This window comes from Gymnoscopelus braueri, assembly GCF_963280865.1.
Source record: "Gymnoscopelus braueri genome assembly, chromosome: 13".
Lineage (NCBI taxonomy): Eukaryota > Metazoa > Chordata > Actinopteri > Myctophiformes > Myctophidae > Gymnoscopelus > Gymnoscopelus braueri.
This window is the reverse complement of record NC_137615.1, coordinates 4,781,609-4,799,636: the sequence shown is the minus strand read 5'-3', so window position 1 is coordinate 4,799,636 and position 18,028 is coordinate 4,781,609. Positions and strand designations below refer to the sequence as shown.

The 18,028-nt window shown below is 40.0% G+C and overlaps 3 protein-coding genes across 3 annotated transcripts; all 3 read right to left on the bottom strand.

Moving 5' to 3' along the window:
* Nucleotides 1-221: 221 nt before the first annotated feature.
* Nucleotides 222-596, bottom strand: LOC308097858 (histone H2B-like; the record flags this gene model as incomplete). The annotated part of the gene is made up of 1 exon (XM_080445957.1): nt 222-596. The coding sequence occupies one exon, from the start codon at nt 594-596 to the stop codon at nt 222-224; it is 375 nt and encodes a 124-aa protein (XP_080302083.1).
* A 1,136-nt stretch (nt 597-1,732) lies between these two features.
* Nucleotides 1,733-2,044, bottom strand: LOC308097865 (histone H4; the record flags this gene model as incomplete). The annotated part of the gene is made up of 1 exon (XM_080445964.1): nt 1,733-2,044. One exon carries the CDS (start codon nt 2,042-2,044, stop codon nt 1,733-1,735), a length of 312 nt encoding a protein of 103 aa, XP_080302090.1.
* Nucleotides 2,045-5,465: 3,421 nt separating this feature from the next.
* Nucleotides 5,466-11,384, bottom strand: LOC308099356 (uncharacterized protein; the record flags this gene model as incomplete). Its single annotated transcript, XM_080448101.1, has 4 exons — nt 11,347-11,384; nt 8,462-8,609; nt 7,131-7,375; nt 5,466-5,618 (listed from the first exon to the last, which is right to left on the bottom strand). Exons 2-4 carry the CDS (start codon nt 8,607-8,609, stop codon nt 5,466-5,468), a joined length of 546 nt encoding a protein of 181 aa, XP_080304227.1. The 5' UTR covers nt 11,347-11,384.
* Nucleotides 11,385-18,028: the final 6,644 nt, after the last annotated feature.

Below are 18,028 nucleotides of genomic sequence, written 5' to 3'. Positions count from 1 at the left end.
AATAGATAATACTTTTTTTTAAAGGCAAGAAATAGAGTACAAGAAACGCTTTTGTTATCAGTTTAAACAAAATGGGGGGAGGGGGTACTTAACTCAAGTATCCACTGCATTTCTAATAAAGAGCCCAAGTAGTTCAAATTAAAATCTATATGGATATGCCCCTTCTTGATAATATGCGTGGTCCTTAAAAGGACCGTTGTGGTTAGAGCAGACGATGTCGTTTACTTGGCGCTGGTGTACTTGGTCACAGCCTTGGTGCCCTCAGACACGGCGTGCTTGGCCAGCTCACCGGGGAGCAGCAGGCGGACGGCGGTCTGAATCTCCCTGGACGTGATCGTGCGGCGCTTGTTGTAGTTAGCCAGTTTGGAGGCTTCACCGGCGATGCGCTCAAAGATGTCGTTGACAAATGAGTTCATGATGCCCATGGCCTTAGAGGAGATACCGGTGTCAGGATGGACCTGCTTCATCACCTTGTAGATGTAGATGGCGTAACTCTCCTTCCTGGACTTTCTACGCTTCTTGCCGCCCTTGGTGGCGGTCTTAGTGACGGCTTTCTTGGAGCCCTTCTTGGGCGCTGGCTTGGCGGGTTCAGGCATGTTCTTTCTACGAGGGATGTAGTGGAAAAGTGTTTCTCTATGGGCGTCGCACCAGTACTTATACCAGGCCAATGCAAATGAAGTGTGCGACTCCCAGCACATGATTGGTGCCACTGCCTATGTGACCCACAGAGGGAGGTGTCTTACACTGTCTCTGTTTCTGCATAATGTTTTCCCGCCTACTAGGGATAAAGTATAATAAACATTCAGGGTAAATCTATATTTAAATTTGAATTAATAGCTCTGTTCCACGCTCCAATTTCAATCCAGTTGTAACATACTTTTCTATCGATACATAATGTATACAGTATAATCTAGTTAATCCACTAGCTGCAGACTATTGCTAGTTTGCTACTAATCCGAGATGATACTTCTATCTGATATAAATGAAGTAGATGGTTGTACACATTCCCATATGGTCTAGCGGTTAGGATTCCTAGTTCTCATCCAGGCGGCCTCGGTTCGACTCCTTAGTCTCCCACTATGGGAACTTATTCCAAACTGAATCAGGGAGCATGACATGGTGCTGGCAAGTGAATGTGAATTTCATCTGCGTTCAAAAAATAAGTATAATAGCCTACCATGGTCAAATAAAGTCACTCTCTGCACTACTAGACAATATAGAAAATGCTGGACCAGTGGACATTGGTTTCCATATCTTAATCTTGACAAGCTTTTATAAAGCTTCTTATAACAATTAAATTCCCTGGAATCTATTGTATAGCTTGCTGAAGATTTTCACAAGTTAAATGTGAAGAGAGTTGTACACCCTCAACTTTGAGTCTCATCATGGCCACTGCAGTGTACTTTTCCTTGATCCAACCCTGTCCCCCACTGGCGACTCTTTGAATAGCTTACATATAAATGAAAACAGACAGGTTATCTTGGCTCGGGTATGCACAACTAGGATGTACATGTTGGGAGATTGTATTTAGACCCGTTCACTAGCCTCGGGAACCCATGCCTTTCCATAGAAACTGACCATTAATCATTTATACGAGGCAAACAGCAACTCATTTGCTTTAATAAGTAAAAACAGAAATTTCTCACAATTCAATAATGGAATTAACTCTGTAAATAAATGTGGGCGGCTCTTAAAAGAGCCTTTGGGTTGTTGGTGGAAGTCAGTCAGTCATTTACCCGCCGAAGCCGTACAGAGTGCGTCCCTGTCTCTTCAGAGCATAGACAACATCCATGGCGGTCACGGTCTTTCTCTTGGCGTGCTCGGTGTAGGTGACGGCGTCACGGATCACGTTCTCCAGGAAAACCTTGAGGACACCGCGGGTCTCCTCGTAGATCAGACCGGAGATACGCTTCACACCGCCACGGCGAGCCAGACGGCGGATAGCGGGCTTTGTGATTCCCTGGATGTTATCACGAAGCACTTTGCGATGGCGCTTAGCGCCTCCTTTTCCAAGACCCTTTCCTCCCTTACCACGACCAGACATTTTTGCTCAATAGATGATATAGACAGAAGTGCTGAAAAGGCTGTAAGCCCCGTCAATATATGTGTGTTCTGAGGACGTATAGGAAGACAGGCAGCCTGCTCTGCACTGGGCGTTGCAGCCCACCCCCTTTATTCCGTGTTCTGCATGACAATGACCTCTCCAACGGTTAGAACATGGTTATAAAGCTGAGACTTGGTGGAAGCATTTAACTATTCCCACTTTTAACCGGCACTATGTATTCCATGTCTTGTTTAACAATACCGTATTATAAATCATTATAAGCCATGCCTGGCTTATACGACTTCAACATGAATAGTGAAAAATGTACATAATATACAGCTATCTATCTATCTATCTACACTGCTATTTTAAAACAATTGTGAAAATGAAATCCACATTGACTGTATACAAAAGTTATATCTGACCATTATATGTTTATATAACATCATATGTTACTGTTAAAACAGGGGGTCCCCAGATGGCAGTTAAGTGACAATTTAAGGACTATTAATACATGTTAAATACCTAATAATAAAATAAAAAATGCATTACTGCAACAAAAGTCATCAACAAACTATACTATAAAAACTGGTTTAACATTGGCCAAAATAGCTGATCCACAAGCTCACAACGCCTCGCATAGTGAATAACTTACAGTGAGTAATTAACATCTGATAAAACTAAAGTAAACAAAATATGTATGTATCTGTATGAAAACAGTGGGACTGCCATAGCAAATATGTCCATCCCCATGGCAAGATCAATTAGGCCTACCTTTATAGCAGTAGCTAGGGGACCGAACTGTTCAGTAAATATATCACAGTGAACTGTTGCTGCAAGTTTGCAAGTTACTTGCAGAGAGAGAGAGAGAGAGAGAGAGAGAGAGAGAGAGAGAGAGAAGCAGTTTGTTCTACTGTTGCAGACACAATGTCCATCTCTGGTCATTGTAATATGCAAAGGCAAAAGGCAGTGAATCAGGCAAAACAGCGAGGACATGAATAACAACAGAGATTTTTAAAAAAAAATCAACCAAAGCAAGAGTGAAGAAATAGGAATGTATCATGCAATAACCGTTAGCAGATTACCGTCTGTCTGTGTCCCTATAATGCCTATGCAGATGTCGTAACCCCGTTATAACTCAATTGAGCATGTTAAGACTCTTTGAAAACACACCCATGGTCCTGGTGACCATTATTTTTCATAAAATATATACTTCTTTAATTGACAAAACAGAAAGGTGGCCCTCTCACGCATTAAGATAGCAGTAACCAGGGGAAATAATGGTCTTTAGAGGGGATCTATATCAATCATTAGTTTTATTTTGTGTATACCAAGGGCTACAGATGGAGGGGAGACCCGTCACTGATAACTCATATAGCCCAGTAGAGCAGACCATTATGGGAATTGTCTTTTAATGGTAAACACCAATGCCCTTTAAAATATTAGTAAATTATACTTGCGTTTATATTTTCGTTGTCATAACTTCAGCCATAATGTTATGGCATATGACTATAATGGCTTTAATAAATGGAAATCTTTTAAAGAAATAAGTGGGTGGCTCTTAAAAGAGCCGTTTCTGAGGACCCCTTGGGGGTCCTCATATACTGCAGGGGGGCTGCCAAAACGTTGTGTGAGAGGGACTTAATTACATTTAAGTCAAAATACACATTTAAATCAAGGGACTTGATTGATTTTTTACATTAACCACTTGAACCCTCCCATCCCTATTCTCGGGGTAACATTAGCCAAAAATAGCAGATCTACAAGCTCACAACGCATCACAGACACGTCGTGAGCTTGTAGAATGGCTATTATTGGAAAGGTTATGTGTGGAGGGAAAAAAGAGCAGACCAAGTACCAAAGCCAAAGGTAAAGTCTACGTATTTAACCTTTGACCTTTGATTTAAATGTAAAAGGGTAGGCACAATAAGCCATTGGCCTCAGTTACACCCTTTTGGTCTGTTTCACTGATTCATATGAAATGAATACTTTGTATCTTTTTGAATTACTTTTAATGACCAAAATAAAACTGCTACCTTTTGTTCATGTTCTAAAACAATGACCATGTTGTTAACCAGAGGAGGTGGGCCAATGAAATGGCCTGGGAGACGTGGAGGGTATCATGCCTGTGTCTGATGTGTGTGTTTATTTAGTTTGTATGTGTATGTGTAATCATTTAATCTGTCATACTGTACTCTATATTATTATTATTTGATGTAATAGTTCTGTGCAGAATGGTAATGTGTCCAGTAGGTGTCACCATACACTAGATTAACATATTTGAAGTCCTTGTCATGAAGTCTGTATCAATTTCACAGGATAAAAACAAATAAATGCTTTACTTTATCCTCTTTACCCCGTTGAGGGGCATAAGGCATTCACCAGAGCTCTCCATCTCACTCTCTTCTAGGCTTGGGCTTTTTCTTCCTGCCAGATCACTGCGATGTTCATTAGGTCTCTAGAGTGTGGAACGTCTCCAGATGTATATCCACCTACCCTGTTTCACTCAAATACAGTCTGCAGACCCATCTAAAAAACTATTGAATATCGTGGAAAATAGATTCTAGATTCATTGCGTATGAAGTGAAATGCTTTTTAAAATATATATATTTTAATCTAGATAATTATGGTATATAGCTCATGAAAATATAAAATCTATATCTCAAAATGTTAGAATATTACATAAGTCCACTCAAAAAAATAATTGTAATACAGAAATGTCAACCATCTTAAAAGTATTTTAATTTAGGCACTCAATACTTGGTCTGGGCTACTTTTGAACAAATTACTTCATCAATGGGGCGTGGCATGGAGGTGATCAGCCTGTGGTTCTGTTAAAGTGTTATGGAAGCCCAGGTTTGCTTTGATATCGGCCTTAAGCTCATCTGCATTGTTGAGTCTAGTGTCTCACACCTTCCTCTTGACAATACAACATAGATTCTCTGTGGGGTTCAGGTCAGGCCAGTTGGCTGGTCAGTCAAGCACAGTAATACCATGGTCAGTACACCAGTTACTAGTAGTTTTGGCAGTGTGGGCAGGTGCCAAGTCCTGCTGGAAAGGAAATCAGCATCTCTGTAAAGCTTGTCAACATACGGAAAAACAAAGTGCTTTAAAATCTGCTGGTAGATGGCTGTGTTGACTCACTTAATTGTCTGCATCTGGTCTTCATTTACCATTACCAGAACTTGGGCCATATGAGACACAGTTTAACCACTAACTGAGGTGGTAACCTACGCTAAGTAACAATATAAGCCAACCATCACTTGACATTTGTGAATATTTCTACAGAAAATATAATAATAATTTGGGTAGGTACGTATGTTTATTTGTACAGCACATTTTAACAAGGCAATGAAAAAAAGAGTTGAGAACAGAAAAAATAAAGTAAAATAAAAACAAGAGAAAAAATGAATAAAAAACGTCAGTAAAAGGCAGCAGGAAACAGAAAGTCCTCAGCTTTGATTTCAAAGAACGTGATACAGATGAGCCAGGAGGAGTTCATGGTTTTTACACTAGCATTCTTGTGAGATATTTCATTCTTATGAGCATCATTTGAGACAAAGACTGTGTGTCCCTAGAGATGTGACACCACAAGTCATGTGAAGAACAATACACCAGTTTCTGGACAAAGTCTAATGTTTGTAGACAAAGTCTACTGCTAAAGTATACATTTCATTTTTCTTCTTCAGAATACAGTGGCTACCAATCATTTTGATGTAAAAAACATCAGTGTTTAACTAAATCTACCATGTATGGTTATTTTTGCTTGGTATCAATGACAGGTTTCAAGCTAAACTAGCAGAATGATACGTTTGTTGTGTATGTCATATCATGTGACGGCTCCTATTACTGTTGTTACTGTTTGACCAAAGCATATGCCACAATGTACAACTTAAGTTCTTATCATGTGAGCTTTCATGTGTATCTTCAGAGAAAAAAAAGTATTACAACATTTGTTACAAACTGTCAAAGCAAAGGGATTTACGCCTTATGAATCCTTGTGTGTTCTTTCAGAGCTTGATTTCGGTTAAAGCTTTTGTTACAAACTGTCCAAGCAAAGGGATTTGTGCCCGAAAGAATCCTCATGTGTTTTCAAATGATGATTTCAGTTAAATCTTTTGTTTTAAACTGTACAAGCAAAGGTCTTTTAGCCTGTATGGATCCTCATGTGATTTTTCAGAGTTTGATTATGTTTAAAGCTTTTGTTACAAACTGTACAAGCAAAAGGCTTTTCGCCTGTATGAATACTCATGTGGGTTTTCAGAGTTTGATTTTGATTAAAGCTTTTGTTACAAACTGTACAAGCAAAGGGCTTTTCACCTGTATGAATACTCATGTGGGTTTTCAGAGTTTGATTTTGATTAAAGCTTTTGTTACAAACTGTACAAGCAAAGGGCTTTTCACCTGTATGAATCCTCATGTGTCTTTTCAGATGTTGATTTTGTTTAAAGTTTTTGTTACAAACTGTACAAGCAAAGGGCTTTTCACCTGTATGAATACTCATGTGGGTTTTCAGAGTTTGATTTTGATTAAAGCTTTTGTTACAAACTGTACAAGCAAAGGGATTTTCACCTGTATGAATCCTCATGTGTGGTTTTAGATATTGACTTTGGTTAAAGCTTTTGTTACAAACTGTACAAGCAAAGGGCTTTTCGCCTGTATGAATCCTCATGTGTTTTTTCAGAGCACTCTTGCAACCACAGACTTTTCCACACTCTGTACAGCTAAAGTCTTTCTTTCCTGTTTGACTCCTCATGTATGGCTTTTGTTTAAATGATTTCAGGTTCTGTGACAGCTTGCTAAAAGACATGTTTTGCCCTTCCACATGTTGTGTCTTGTATGATTTCAGTGTGTTTAAAACTGACTCATCATCCCTGGTATCCCAGTCATCACTGTCATCAGTATCAGATTCAGAACAGTGTGAAGACAGGAGCAGCTCATCACTAGTTGGTTGTGATGTTCCACAGTCCTCTACAGCAGCTTGTGTTTTCATGTGTTCAGTTGAGGTGCTGGCTAGAGGCTCTGTCTTTCTGTTGTCATCATTATCTTCACTTTTCACTGCAGCCTCCTCTGGTCTTAGAAGTACTTCTGACTGTTCCTCCTTAATCTGTGGAGTTTCTAGTTTCACCTGGACCAGACTGGAACTACTCTCCTCCCGTTCCTCTTTAATCTGTGAAGTTTCAATGTTCACCTGGACCAGACTGGAAGAACTCTCCTCCTGTTCCTCTTTAATCTGTGGAGGTTCTAGTTTCACCTGGACCAGAGCACAGCTGCTCTCCTGGTGTTCAGGGGAAGACTCCTCTTTACACACATCAAGAAGGAATTGGAGATCTAGAACGAGGAGAGAGGAGCTAACGTCAGCAGAGAGCAACTCAATGGCACACCTTTAAGAATGTAGGAAAACAAACTAGGAAATACACACACACATGGGTGACTTTGCAGTATTATTATTATTGCCAATACAAGTGCTGCTGGAAGGAGCCAGGCTGGAGTGAGCGAGGCGAGCGCGCCAAGAAACAAACTTTTGGTGAGTCCAAACGCCACCGTGACCGAAGTGAAGCCGGTATTGGGCCAAATTTAGTTCAATCACTACATCACGGGTTTAAAAATACTATTGGTCCATTGACCATACTTATAACTGTAAATTTCAGATAGGCTATGTGCCCTCTGTGAAGCTCAATTTATACCTCGGTGCACAATGGTGTTGACCAGTGAAAATTACGAATCTATAAGCTCAGTTGTAGATCAATTCGGCAATTTGAAAATAATCGTGGTGGAAATTCTTCCTTGGCCTACTTGGACTATGCGTGAAAAGTTTCCCGCCAATCGGTTCAGTGGTGCTTGTAGCATGTGGTGCAAAACTACCCCTCCAGCAAACTATGAAAGCCAATCATAGTCAATCGGAATAGGGTCTAAAAAATCTGACATCCAGCGATTTATCAGACCATTCATTAGTTGTTATCAGAACATACTAACCTACCGACGGAGATGACTTATATACTTATATAAAGTTACGTTTCGGTTTAGAGGTGCGCAGTCTCAAGCAGACTGGAGCCACGAGAGGGACCACCGACGGAGCGAAAGCGAGCTAGTTGCCGTCACAAACGTTGCGTCTTTTGCTTGAGCCTACTCAGCGCCGTACGAGTCATGTACCGATAGGCACAGAATCATAAATCTTGTTTCTTGTATCTGATCTGTACCTGATTACGCCCAATGAATGGGCTGATAAATGGTGGGTAGGTCATTATGTCGCCTACTACGCCCATTCAATGGTCTGAACAAACGTGATAATGTCCCATTCAGTGCATTGGCAGCATTCGAAGCCGGTCATACATCTTGATCACATGACTACAGAGATACGGTGTACCAATTTGGGTACAAACTGTGTGTGTGTGTGTGTGAGAGAGAGAGACTCACTTCCTGTATCAGTGTGGTTGTTGTCCTCAGAGGTGAAGGTGGGAGGAGCCATTGGATGGTCTGGACTCAGGGCTGCTGAGTCGTAGGAATGCATGTGGTGCTGAGGCAACATGCTGTGACTGGATAGATGGTCTTCACCTGTAGACATCTGCTTTACACACACACACACACACACACACACACACACACACAATTAGACAAGAGCTATATTATAATTGAAATAATAAATAATATAAACAGTCAAACAGTGAAGATGAAAAAACAACGTTCAACTGGCATCCCAATTTTGGGCATATGAGACATTTTAGAAAACTAAAGAAAAACTTCCAGAATTACACAAACTTGAGAATGTGTTGAAAATAGCAGATCTACAACCTAAGTGTATGTAGGTGGTGTTCATTCACATCGTACGGTGAAGTATAAAATACGTTTGAAGTGGTGAAGCAGTTCTTTGAACGAGGCAGTTCTTTGACCAGACTCACTCTGCAACAAGCCAGCTGTTTGTGGAATAATAACTGTTGCATGTTGTATTGATCAGTGGTGGAAGAAGTAAAGAAAGTATCAATTCCACAATGTAGAAAATATAAATTCTCTGTTACAAGTAAAAGTCCTGTGATCAAAATTTTACTTGAGATTATGCAGAAAGTCATTTTGCTAGTTTTCAAAATGTATGAAACATCTTATACAATAGGACTGAAGTAGTTCATGTGTGTTAAGAAATAACCTAAATCTACAAAGTTACTACTAGTTACTAAAGTTTTCATATCATGTTGGTGGTGTAAATGTACAATATTTGCCTCTGAGATGTAGTGGAGTAGAAGTAAAACTACTGAAAATTGCAAATACTCCAGTAAAGTAAAAAATGCCTCAAATATTTACTCAAGTACAGTACATGAGTAAATGTACCACTGGTACTGAGAGCACCGCAGTCTGTTGATGCTTTTAAGAGACGACTTAAAGGAGTAGTTCACCCAAAAAATTACTTATTTTCTATCAATTATTACACACCCCATGGCCCCTTGAATTCATGGATTTCTTTTAGTTTTTTGTCACATTCCTAAGCCAATAATTAGATTACCGGCAGAAAGATGCTAATGTATCCTATAGGAGACACAAAGTAGACTCTTTGTGTATCCTACTGGAAATACACCCAGTCATCCAATAATCCACGTGTCAAACGGGGCATCCATGTTGTAGTTAGAGCGGATTACGTTAAACAGTGAAATGCGAGGAGAAAAAACTACAGGAAGAGAATCGAGTTTCAGTTTCCTCTGTAGAATGGGAGCGGACGTGATCGTCAAAACCGGATCCCAAATAATTCCATTTCCGGTCATCAAACCGGAAACGGAAGTGGATAAAAAAAAATCCGAAAGTGAACCCGGACATTCTTAGCGCGAAAAGACCGTGGACCGTAGGGCTACGGTCTCGGCGCTTAACAGTTGGATTTAACGGACCGTAGGACTACGTTCTTGGCGGTGGATGTGTTAACAAAACATTTAAGCTAGACTGGTTTTACCTCTAAGCTTTGTGCCCTCCTGTGTTTTTAATGTTTGGTTTTTAAAGATATATATTTTTTGTTAAAAGCTGTGTGATATTTTTATGCAAATGTCTATTATATCACTTTGAGATTTGTTCAAATGTAACGTGCATTATAAATACAATTCATTATTATTATTAAACTATTATAATACATATTAAATCCAAATGACTCCTGTCACCTTTGGAGTGATAACGTCATGTAATTCTCAATTATTTAGTGAATGAATGAATTGTGCAAATACAAATAAAATAATAAAATAAACATTGACTTCAATATGAAATGTCCCTATTCTTTCAGTAAACACTCTTAACACAATAACACAATATACCACAACAATATATACTGTACTTTCTCAAAGGAATTATTCAAGTGAAAACCACAATTTATCACTTCATTTGTGGGACCAACCAGACAAACACTTTTTTTGTTGCATATTATTGTTAGTCTTTAAATGTCTCAACAAACTGAATACACAGGATCTTAATGGTAACAATAAGCCCTGAGGGCATATCTGGGTTATCCTTTTAGCATTCATTTGTTTAAATCTGTGCCACCTTGCCTTGTTTTTGGCAAACTGTTAATAATAGAACAAAATCCGTCGACCGGATCTGTAGAGGGCGCAGCGGAGTAACTAAATAATGTTTTCTTTCCGGTGGATTATTTTACATTTTGGCCAAAACCTGTATTTTAGACGTGTGTGTGTGTGTGTGTGTGTGTGTGTGTGTGTGTGTGTGTGTGTGTGTGTGTGTGTGTGTGTGTGTGTGTGTGGGGGTGTCGTCTTTGTTTTGCTGAGTAGCGAAAGAGTATTTTTTTTATTTTTTTTACTGCAGACGAGAGTCCCATAGCCTTAAAGAGAACTTCTTCAAGGCTATGAATCAGAGCTACGGGTGCCCCAAATGTTAACTAGCGGTCCGGCATGTTTGTGCAATGTATTAGTCCATATTTTTCAATAAAGAAGTGTTTTAATCCCATCTGTGACCGAACGCCATTTCCCCCCTCGTATACTTCTGGTTTACATTGAGTGTAATTCCGGCTTTCACCAGATGCGCCCCGTCTCTACCGCCCATTGAGAATTTCCAACAGAATCGGCCACAGACGGGATTAAAACACTTATTTCTTGACAAATACGGACTAATACATTACACAAACACTCCGGACCGCTAGTTAACATTTGGTGCAAACGGGTAAACACCTTATATATACTGTTTGTAAATGTACGGAGAAGTACGGGTTTTACTGGTGAAAGTCCAGGGCACTCTGGGGGGGGTCACTAAGACTCTCGTCGTAGACGTAACAATCGATCAAATACATCTACGATAGTGTTGATCTAAGGCTAGTGTTGTACCTTAATGTTCCTGGATCCTCCCAACAGTCACAGAGCAGGTATTGTAGAAGGTTAACAAGGTATCTCAGTCCACTCACTGTCTTTTCATCCCACTAGGCCAGAAGAACTAACTATCTGGATTGTCCTCTTCGTGTCTTGTCTTCAGGTGTAAAACAGCAGAGCATCCCTCAAAACGTCCAACTGGGGAAGTTCAACTTGTTCAACGTTCTGCTCACGTGTAATGTACTGACTCTAGACTGGAAGCTAGCTTAGCATTAGCGTTAGAGACAACACAACAGTCTCTGAACGAACCCCGTGTAGAAATGTGCAGATTGACTCTCTTTACACAGACTGTCGTGAAAACAATGTTAAGACACAGGTTACACACAGCAGGGTTGTGCACTGCAGTGCAAACTTATAATATAATGTTATAACACACAATCAAGATGCTTTGTTGTTGTTCTGTCCGCTCGTCTCTCTCGTGATACGGGCTGAACACGACGCTACTATTGTTGCCAGATTGTGGGAGAAAAACAAGCAACCAGGTCTATAAAATCGAGGGCAAAAGAAGCAACTTGGCTACATGACCGCTTTAATTATGCATCAGCTATTTAAAAACGAGCTCACAACACGTCACGATGTGAGCTTGTAGATCTGCTATTTATTTATCATTATTTATAACTAATCTTGAAAAAAATGTGGAATGCTTTTTAAACAATTTAAATACACACATTGTATCTGGGGGTCGCTGTCGAAAACTATTTTCAGATGGGGGTCCGCGGAAAAATACATAATATTTTGGGGGTCCTTGACATGGAATTGCTGAGAACCACTGGTTTAAACAACATTAGGAAGCAATTAAGCCCAAATAAGCAACTATACTACTCGCTTATAATAAGCAGACATGGCAACACTGACTGCTCCTGTGCGTGCCCACAGAATGTTAACCCAATAAATGCTGGTTTAGATATTAACAGGGTTCTTGCAATAATACAAAATTAAATAAAAAAGATTTTTGTTCTTGTTTGAAATTATAAAACCTGCTCACTGGTAGGCAGGTTTCTGAACTGGCCACAGCTGTCTAAAACACAGGAGTAATTAGACAAAAATGTATCTTAAGATGAGCATTAGTGAGGACCAACTATTAAAGGGGTAGTTCACCCCCAAAATAACTTTTTTTCTATTGATTACTCACCCCATGGAGCCTTGAATTCATGGATATTTTTTAGTTTTTGTCGCATTCCTTCCTTTATTATTTGTAAATTTGTCCCCATTGATTCCGGTAGGAGACACAAATGCATTTGTGTCTCCTACCGGAATCAATGGGGACAAATTTATTAAAATCAAATTATTGGCTTAGGAATGTGACAACAACTAAAAAACATCTATGAATTCAAGGCTCCAGGTGGTGAGGAATCAATAGAAAAAAAGTTATTTTGGGGGTGAACTACCCCTTTAAGATAGGTTGAAAATGGGCAAAGTGGTCCTTTAATTCTTCAAAAAATATACCAGTGGTTATACATGTAAAAGGCCATAATACAATATGTCATAAAAAGCTGTTTTGCTCCTGCCAGAATTGATTGAAAATGTTATTAGGCAAAAGAATGTAAAACAACACAGTTACATTTATAATACTTTTGTCTAAAAGGTCCGACCAAAAAAGTCCTTGCGGACTTGTTTCCGTTGGGGTCCTTGAATTAATTTCATAGACATATATAGTAGCAACCAAACAGTTTAAATCAACATAAAAAACAGAGAAAAAAATACCACTATGTACAAAAAAAGCATCACGAAAAATAAAATAAAAGTATATACAAAAAAAAAAGGGGGGGAGGGGGGTCATCTGTCTACAGGGAAACTGGTACTACCTCCTCTTATGGCCTCCAGAAAGATGAGTTCTTAGGGCTGTTTTGAATGAGCCCAATGAACTGCATTTTTTGCGGGATGGGGTTAGGCTATTCCATACCTCGGTGGCCGTGCTGTAGAAGGAGAATTTGACCATGTTTGTTTTATGGGTGGGTGGTACCAGATTGTTGTTTTCGCTCCCTCTAATTTCGTGACTGTGGGTGTCTTTAACTTTTTGGATGTATTTTGACAGATAAGCGGGTATAGGGGGCATTTCGGGCAAATCTGCATTTACAATTCTGAAGACCAGTCCCATTTTTTGTTGTTTAACCCTGTCTTCCACCCTGAAACAGCCTAGGCTGGTAAAGTGAGTGGGAGAGAGGTGGGTCATGGGCCCCAGTCCGAGAAGTAGTCGAATCAGTTTGTTTTGGGAGGTTTGAAGCTTAGTCTTCAGTGACACTGAGGTGTTGGAGTACCAAGAGGAGCAAGCAGAGTCAAAAAGGGGCTGAATTAGGGCCCCTGAGAGGGTCCTGAGGGCCTGAGGGTTGACAAAAGAGGAAACTCTGCCCATAAATCTGGTTCTCTGGTTTACTCCTTTGACCACCTTTGTTGCCATGCTTTCTCCTGTGAGGTATTTGTCAAGAATACATCCCAAATAGGTAATCTCTTCTTTGCTAGAGATGATTGTGTCATCGACTTTGACCTTGAAGTCATTAACCTTCATCTTACATGAGGGAATGTTTGGTCCCAAAGAGAATGGATTCAGTTTTCCCAAGGTGTAGTGACAGTTTGTTATCGGTAAGCCAGGTACGGATTTTGGAAAGTTCGGAGCTGAGAGCTTCCTCAACTTGCATCTTGTCCTCACCCGAGATCAGGAGTGCAGAGTCATCAGCGAACAGGAACACTTTGCAGTTACAGGCAGTATTCATGTCGTTAATGTATAGTAGGAACAGTAACGGCCCTAGAATGCTGCCTTGAGGAACCCCGCAGCTCACCGGGAGGGATGAGGACATGGTTCCGTTGATGTCAACCACTTGCTCTCTTCCCTCCAAGTAAGATCTCATCCAATTTAGTGATGGGCAATCAAAACCAATCGCCCTCAGCTTATCAAGTAGAATTGAGTGGTTTACAGTGTCAAACGCCTTTTGGAGGTCCAGCATGACCATGCCGCAGTATTTGCCCGAGTCTACCTCACGTTTGATGTAGTCGGTCAAATACAGTAGGCATGTGTCAGTGGAGTGGGATGTTCTGAAGCCCGATTAGAATTCAAACAACAGTTTACGCTCGCCGAGGTAGCTGTTGATTTGTTCTTGGATTGATCGCTCTATAACCTTTGAGATGGAACAAAGGATGGAAACAGGCCTATAGTTGCCAGGATTTAGTTTGCTTCCTTTTTTATATAGAGGGATTACTCTTGCCAACTTGAATTCTTGTGGGACGTGACACTGACTGATGGATAAGTTTGTAACGTGGGCTACCATGGGAGCAATGGAGACCGCTGCGTCTCTGAGGAATCTGGTGGGGATGTTGTCAAGGCCGGTGGCCTTGTTTGGCTGTAGGGCGAGGAGTTTGTTTTGCAAACCATCAATCATTACAGGTTTGAATGAGAATTAATCTTTTTTAGCCCCTAGTTTCTCATTGTGAGCTTGAATGTGGTCTGGGCCATACAGACCTGAATGCTGGCGGAGTTTGTTTACCAACTGGGTTGCAACTGTGGTGAAGAAACTGTTAAAACAGTCCGCTACCAATTGCTTGTCGGTAATGAGCGAGCCACTTGAGATAATGCAAATGTTTGTAGATTTTGTCTGAATTTTTCCGTTGCAGCCTAATTGTTTTAGTGGCTCCACAGTTTTTGTGGGAGGCTTTTGTTTGCCTCTATGTTCTCATTTAAGAAATTATTTTTGGCATTTCTGATCAAATTAGTAACTACATTGCATAGTTTTCTGCATTTAAAGAGCTGGTGCCATGTTTTTGCACTTTTTCTGTTTTTCATGTGTCTATGAGGTTGATAGAACTTCATTAAGCCCCCCGGTGGTGTTTTTATGGTGTTTTATGTCTTCTCTGACTATTTGGAGTTTCTTCCTGGAGGCTGAAACCTTGAGGGTCAAATGTGCCAATAGAGAAACAGCGCTTTAGTGACATCACAAAGCCATACCCTCCCCCTCATTATCATAACACAACAGGTGTGGGCATGAGGAGGAGGAGGGACAAGGACAGGTGGGTGGTGCTAAGGTGGTGGAGGAGGTGCTAAGGTGAGAACCAGGTATACTTAATGAACTGGTGGGTGTGTCTACATAAAAACAACATTTTAACACTTACTGTACACTTTCTTTTTGTTGAAAAAAATCCTTACATAATAATAATACCGTATGATCAGGTTTTAGGGTTGAAAAATATCATGGCACTCCATCTTTATAAAAAAAGAAAAGAAAGTGCTTGCAGCTCCTAAACTGAAAGCTTGGTTCTGCCTCAAAATTACTTGACTTCATTGTTGAGGGGTATATTTCAAACAGTATAGACCATTCACAACAATTTACCAGTGGTTATACAGCATCAAAGAATTAATACAAAGCATAACCAAAAAGTATAATATTTCCCATGGTCAAATAACACAATTTTATTTATAATTTGGGTGGAGACCAGGGAGTAAAGCTGGTGTGTATGATATATCATAATGTTAAAACATATTATACCATTACAATCTTAAACCAGGGATGTTCAACCTTTTTTCAAATGGACCATATTTGGTCATATTTTGAAAATATGAAATTACCTTAGGGCTGACTGCATCTCCTGTCACACTGTAACTTTAGACTACAACACATTCACATAACGTACAAATGCATCATATTACAATTTAACTACAAAGCAATATCAATAGTCTTTTGTTGGCAGTATAGCCACTCTGTGCTTAGAAAACAAAAACAATGCAGCCCTTTCATAGCCTTTTCCCACATGTATGCACTGTTTTGATTATATTTACAGTCTGATAAATTGTCTTTTGTTCAAATGGCAGTGGAGTCAAATGTTACGAGGTGTGAAAATGTCTCTTGGGAAAGCCTTTTTTTTCACATGAATGACAGAACATAAGGAACAAGCAGAACAGGAATCCTTACAAATTCTACTGAGAAACAGCCTGTCGGTCCAGGCTAATTTCAAATAACAAAACATGACAATAATGGCGGGCCCAAAAAAAAAATGTTTTAGGAAGGAAGAAAAAAATATCGTTTTGAAAAAAAAAAAAAACGTATACATATATATATATATATATATATATATATATATATATATATATATATATATATATATATATATATATATTTTGTTTCCATTTTTTTTTGTTGCAATAATAATAATGCAAAAACAGAAGTATTTGTCCCCCCCCCCATATATTTTCATAACAAAAAAGTGCCATATATCGTATCATATCGATGTTGTGAGCCCAATATTGTATCGTATCGTGAAATTAGTGTATCGGCACACCCTAATTCCATCTATTAGTTATTCACTCACACCAGTCAGTCACCATTCAAACCATCTGGTTGTCAATTAGTCACTCCTCACCACTCATTCACAAACACACCAATGAGGGGGGAAACATACACAGGGCAACACTACACACTACACACTACACTACACAGGGTCATAACAGTACCTCTGTATGCTGCCAGTGGATTCAAGATACATTCTAAAGGAGTTATGTCGCCCCCTGGTGGTGGTTTCTGTTTAATGCGCCAGTGAGAACATGCAGTTGAACTCTATTGTTGTTGTTTTTCTGCTAATCTTTCAAATCAGATTGTGCTAACTTTGGCTGACTGATACTAGTTGTATCAGGCAGCAGCATTTTCGATAGAGTAGAAATACTTTATGTGTCTTGAGGATGTTGCTGAGAGAGAGAGAAGGAGTGAGAGAGAGATAGTGTGTGTGAGAGAGAGATGAAGCATGGTACTGAATGATGACTCCACCATGTGTCCATAGAAAATCGAGAGAGCCCCTTGAACCACATAGTTCGAGGTGATTGACACTGTTAGAGTGTCAATCACTTTTGCCCAACAAGTTCAACATGTCGTCGCCATCAATGTACAGGGGAAGAGTGGAATCAACGGTCGGACGGTTCGCAAGATACGTGAACTACAGACGGACACACGGACAGAGATATTTGTGCATTTATTGTAGGTTTGTGTTGTAAACATCCGATGTGATACGTTATGAGCTTGTAGATCTGCTATTTTCACTATTTGTCATATGATGAATTATACGTATAGGGCTTAAGTTGTTGAGGAAATGTCCCCCACTCGAACCCTGCCTGCCAGCCACATCAGGAGTATATGAGCAGACAGTAATTGTAGAGTCCTGCTGTTCGGTGGCAGGTTTTTCTGCATGTAGGCTGCTGTGGACACGTACGCAGTCTTCACTGTGTCAAGAAACTGCAGCACACTGGAAAACATTATCAAGAGGTCAATACATACTTTTACTTAGAAGTTAGATAGTTTTATGTGCCATTTTCAATACATTTATGAACTGAATAATGTGTATTACTATTTTCTGCCTTCAGTTTCTTAGGCACCGGTACAACATACAAGCTCCCAGAGAAGCAGCATTTTGTTCCCGAAATCCATCTTCTCTGATGTGATGCGATGTGATGTGAAGATGCTCTGCCTCGACAATATGATATTGGTGACCACTCCAAGCTGTTGAACAACGATTTGGCTGCCCTGTGAATAACTATTTCCTGATCAACGGTGCAGCTTCAAGTACCTCGGGGAGCAAATCACAGAGGACCTGACTTGGAGAATGCAAACATACTCGTAGACTGTGGCCAAGAAGGTCGAGGCAAAGCCTGTACCACCTCAGGCAG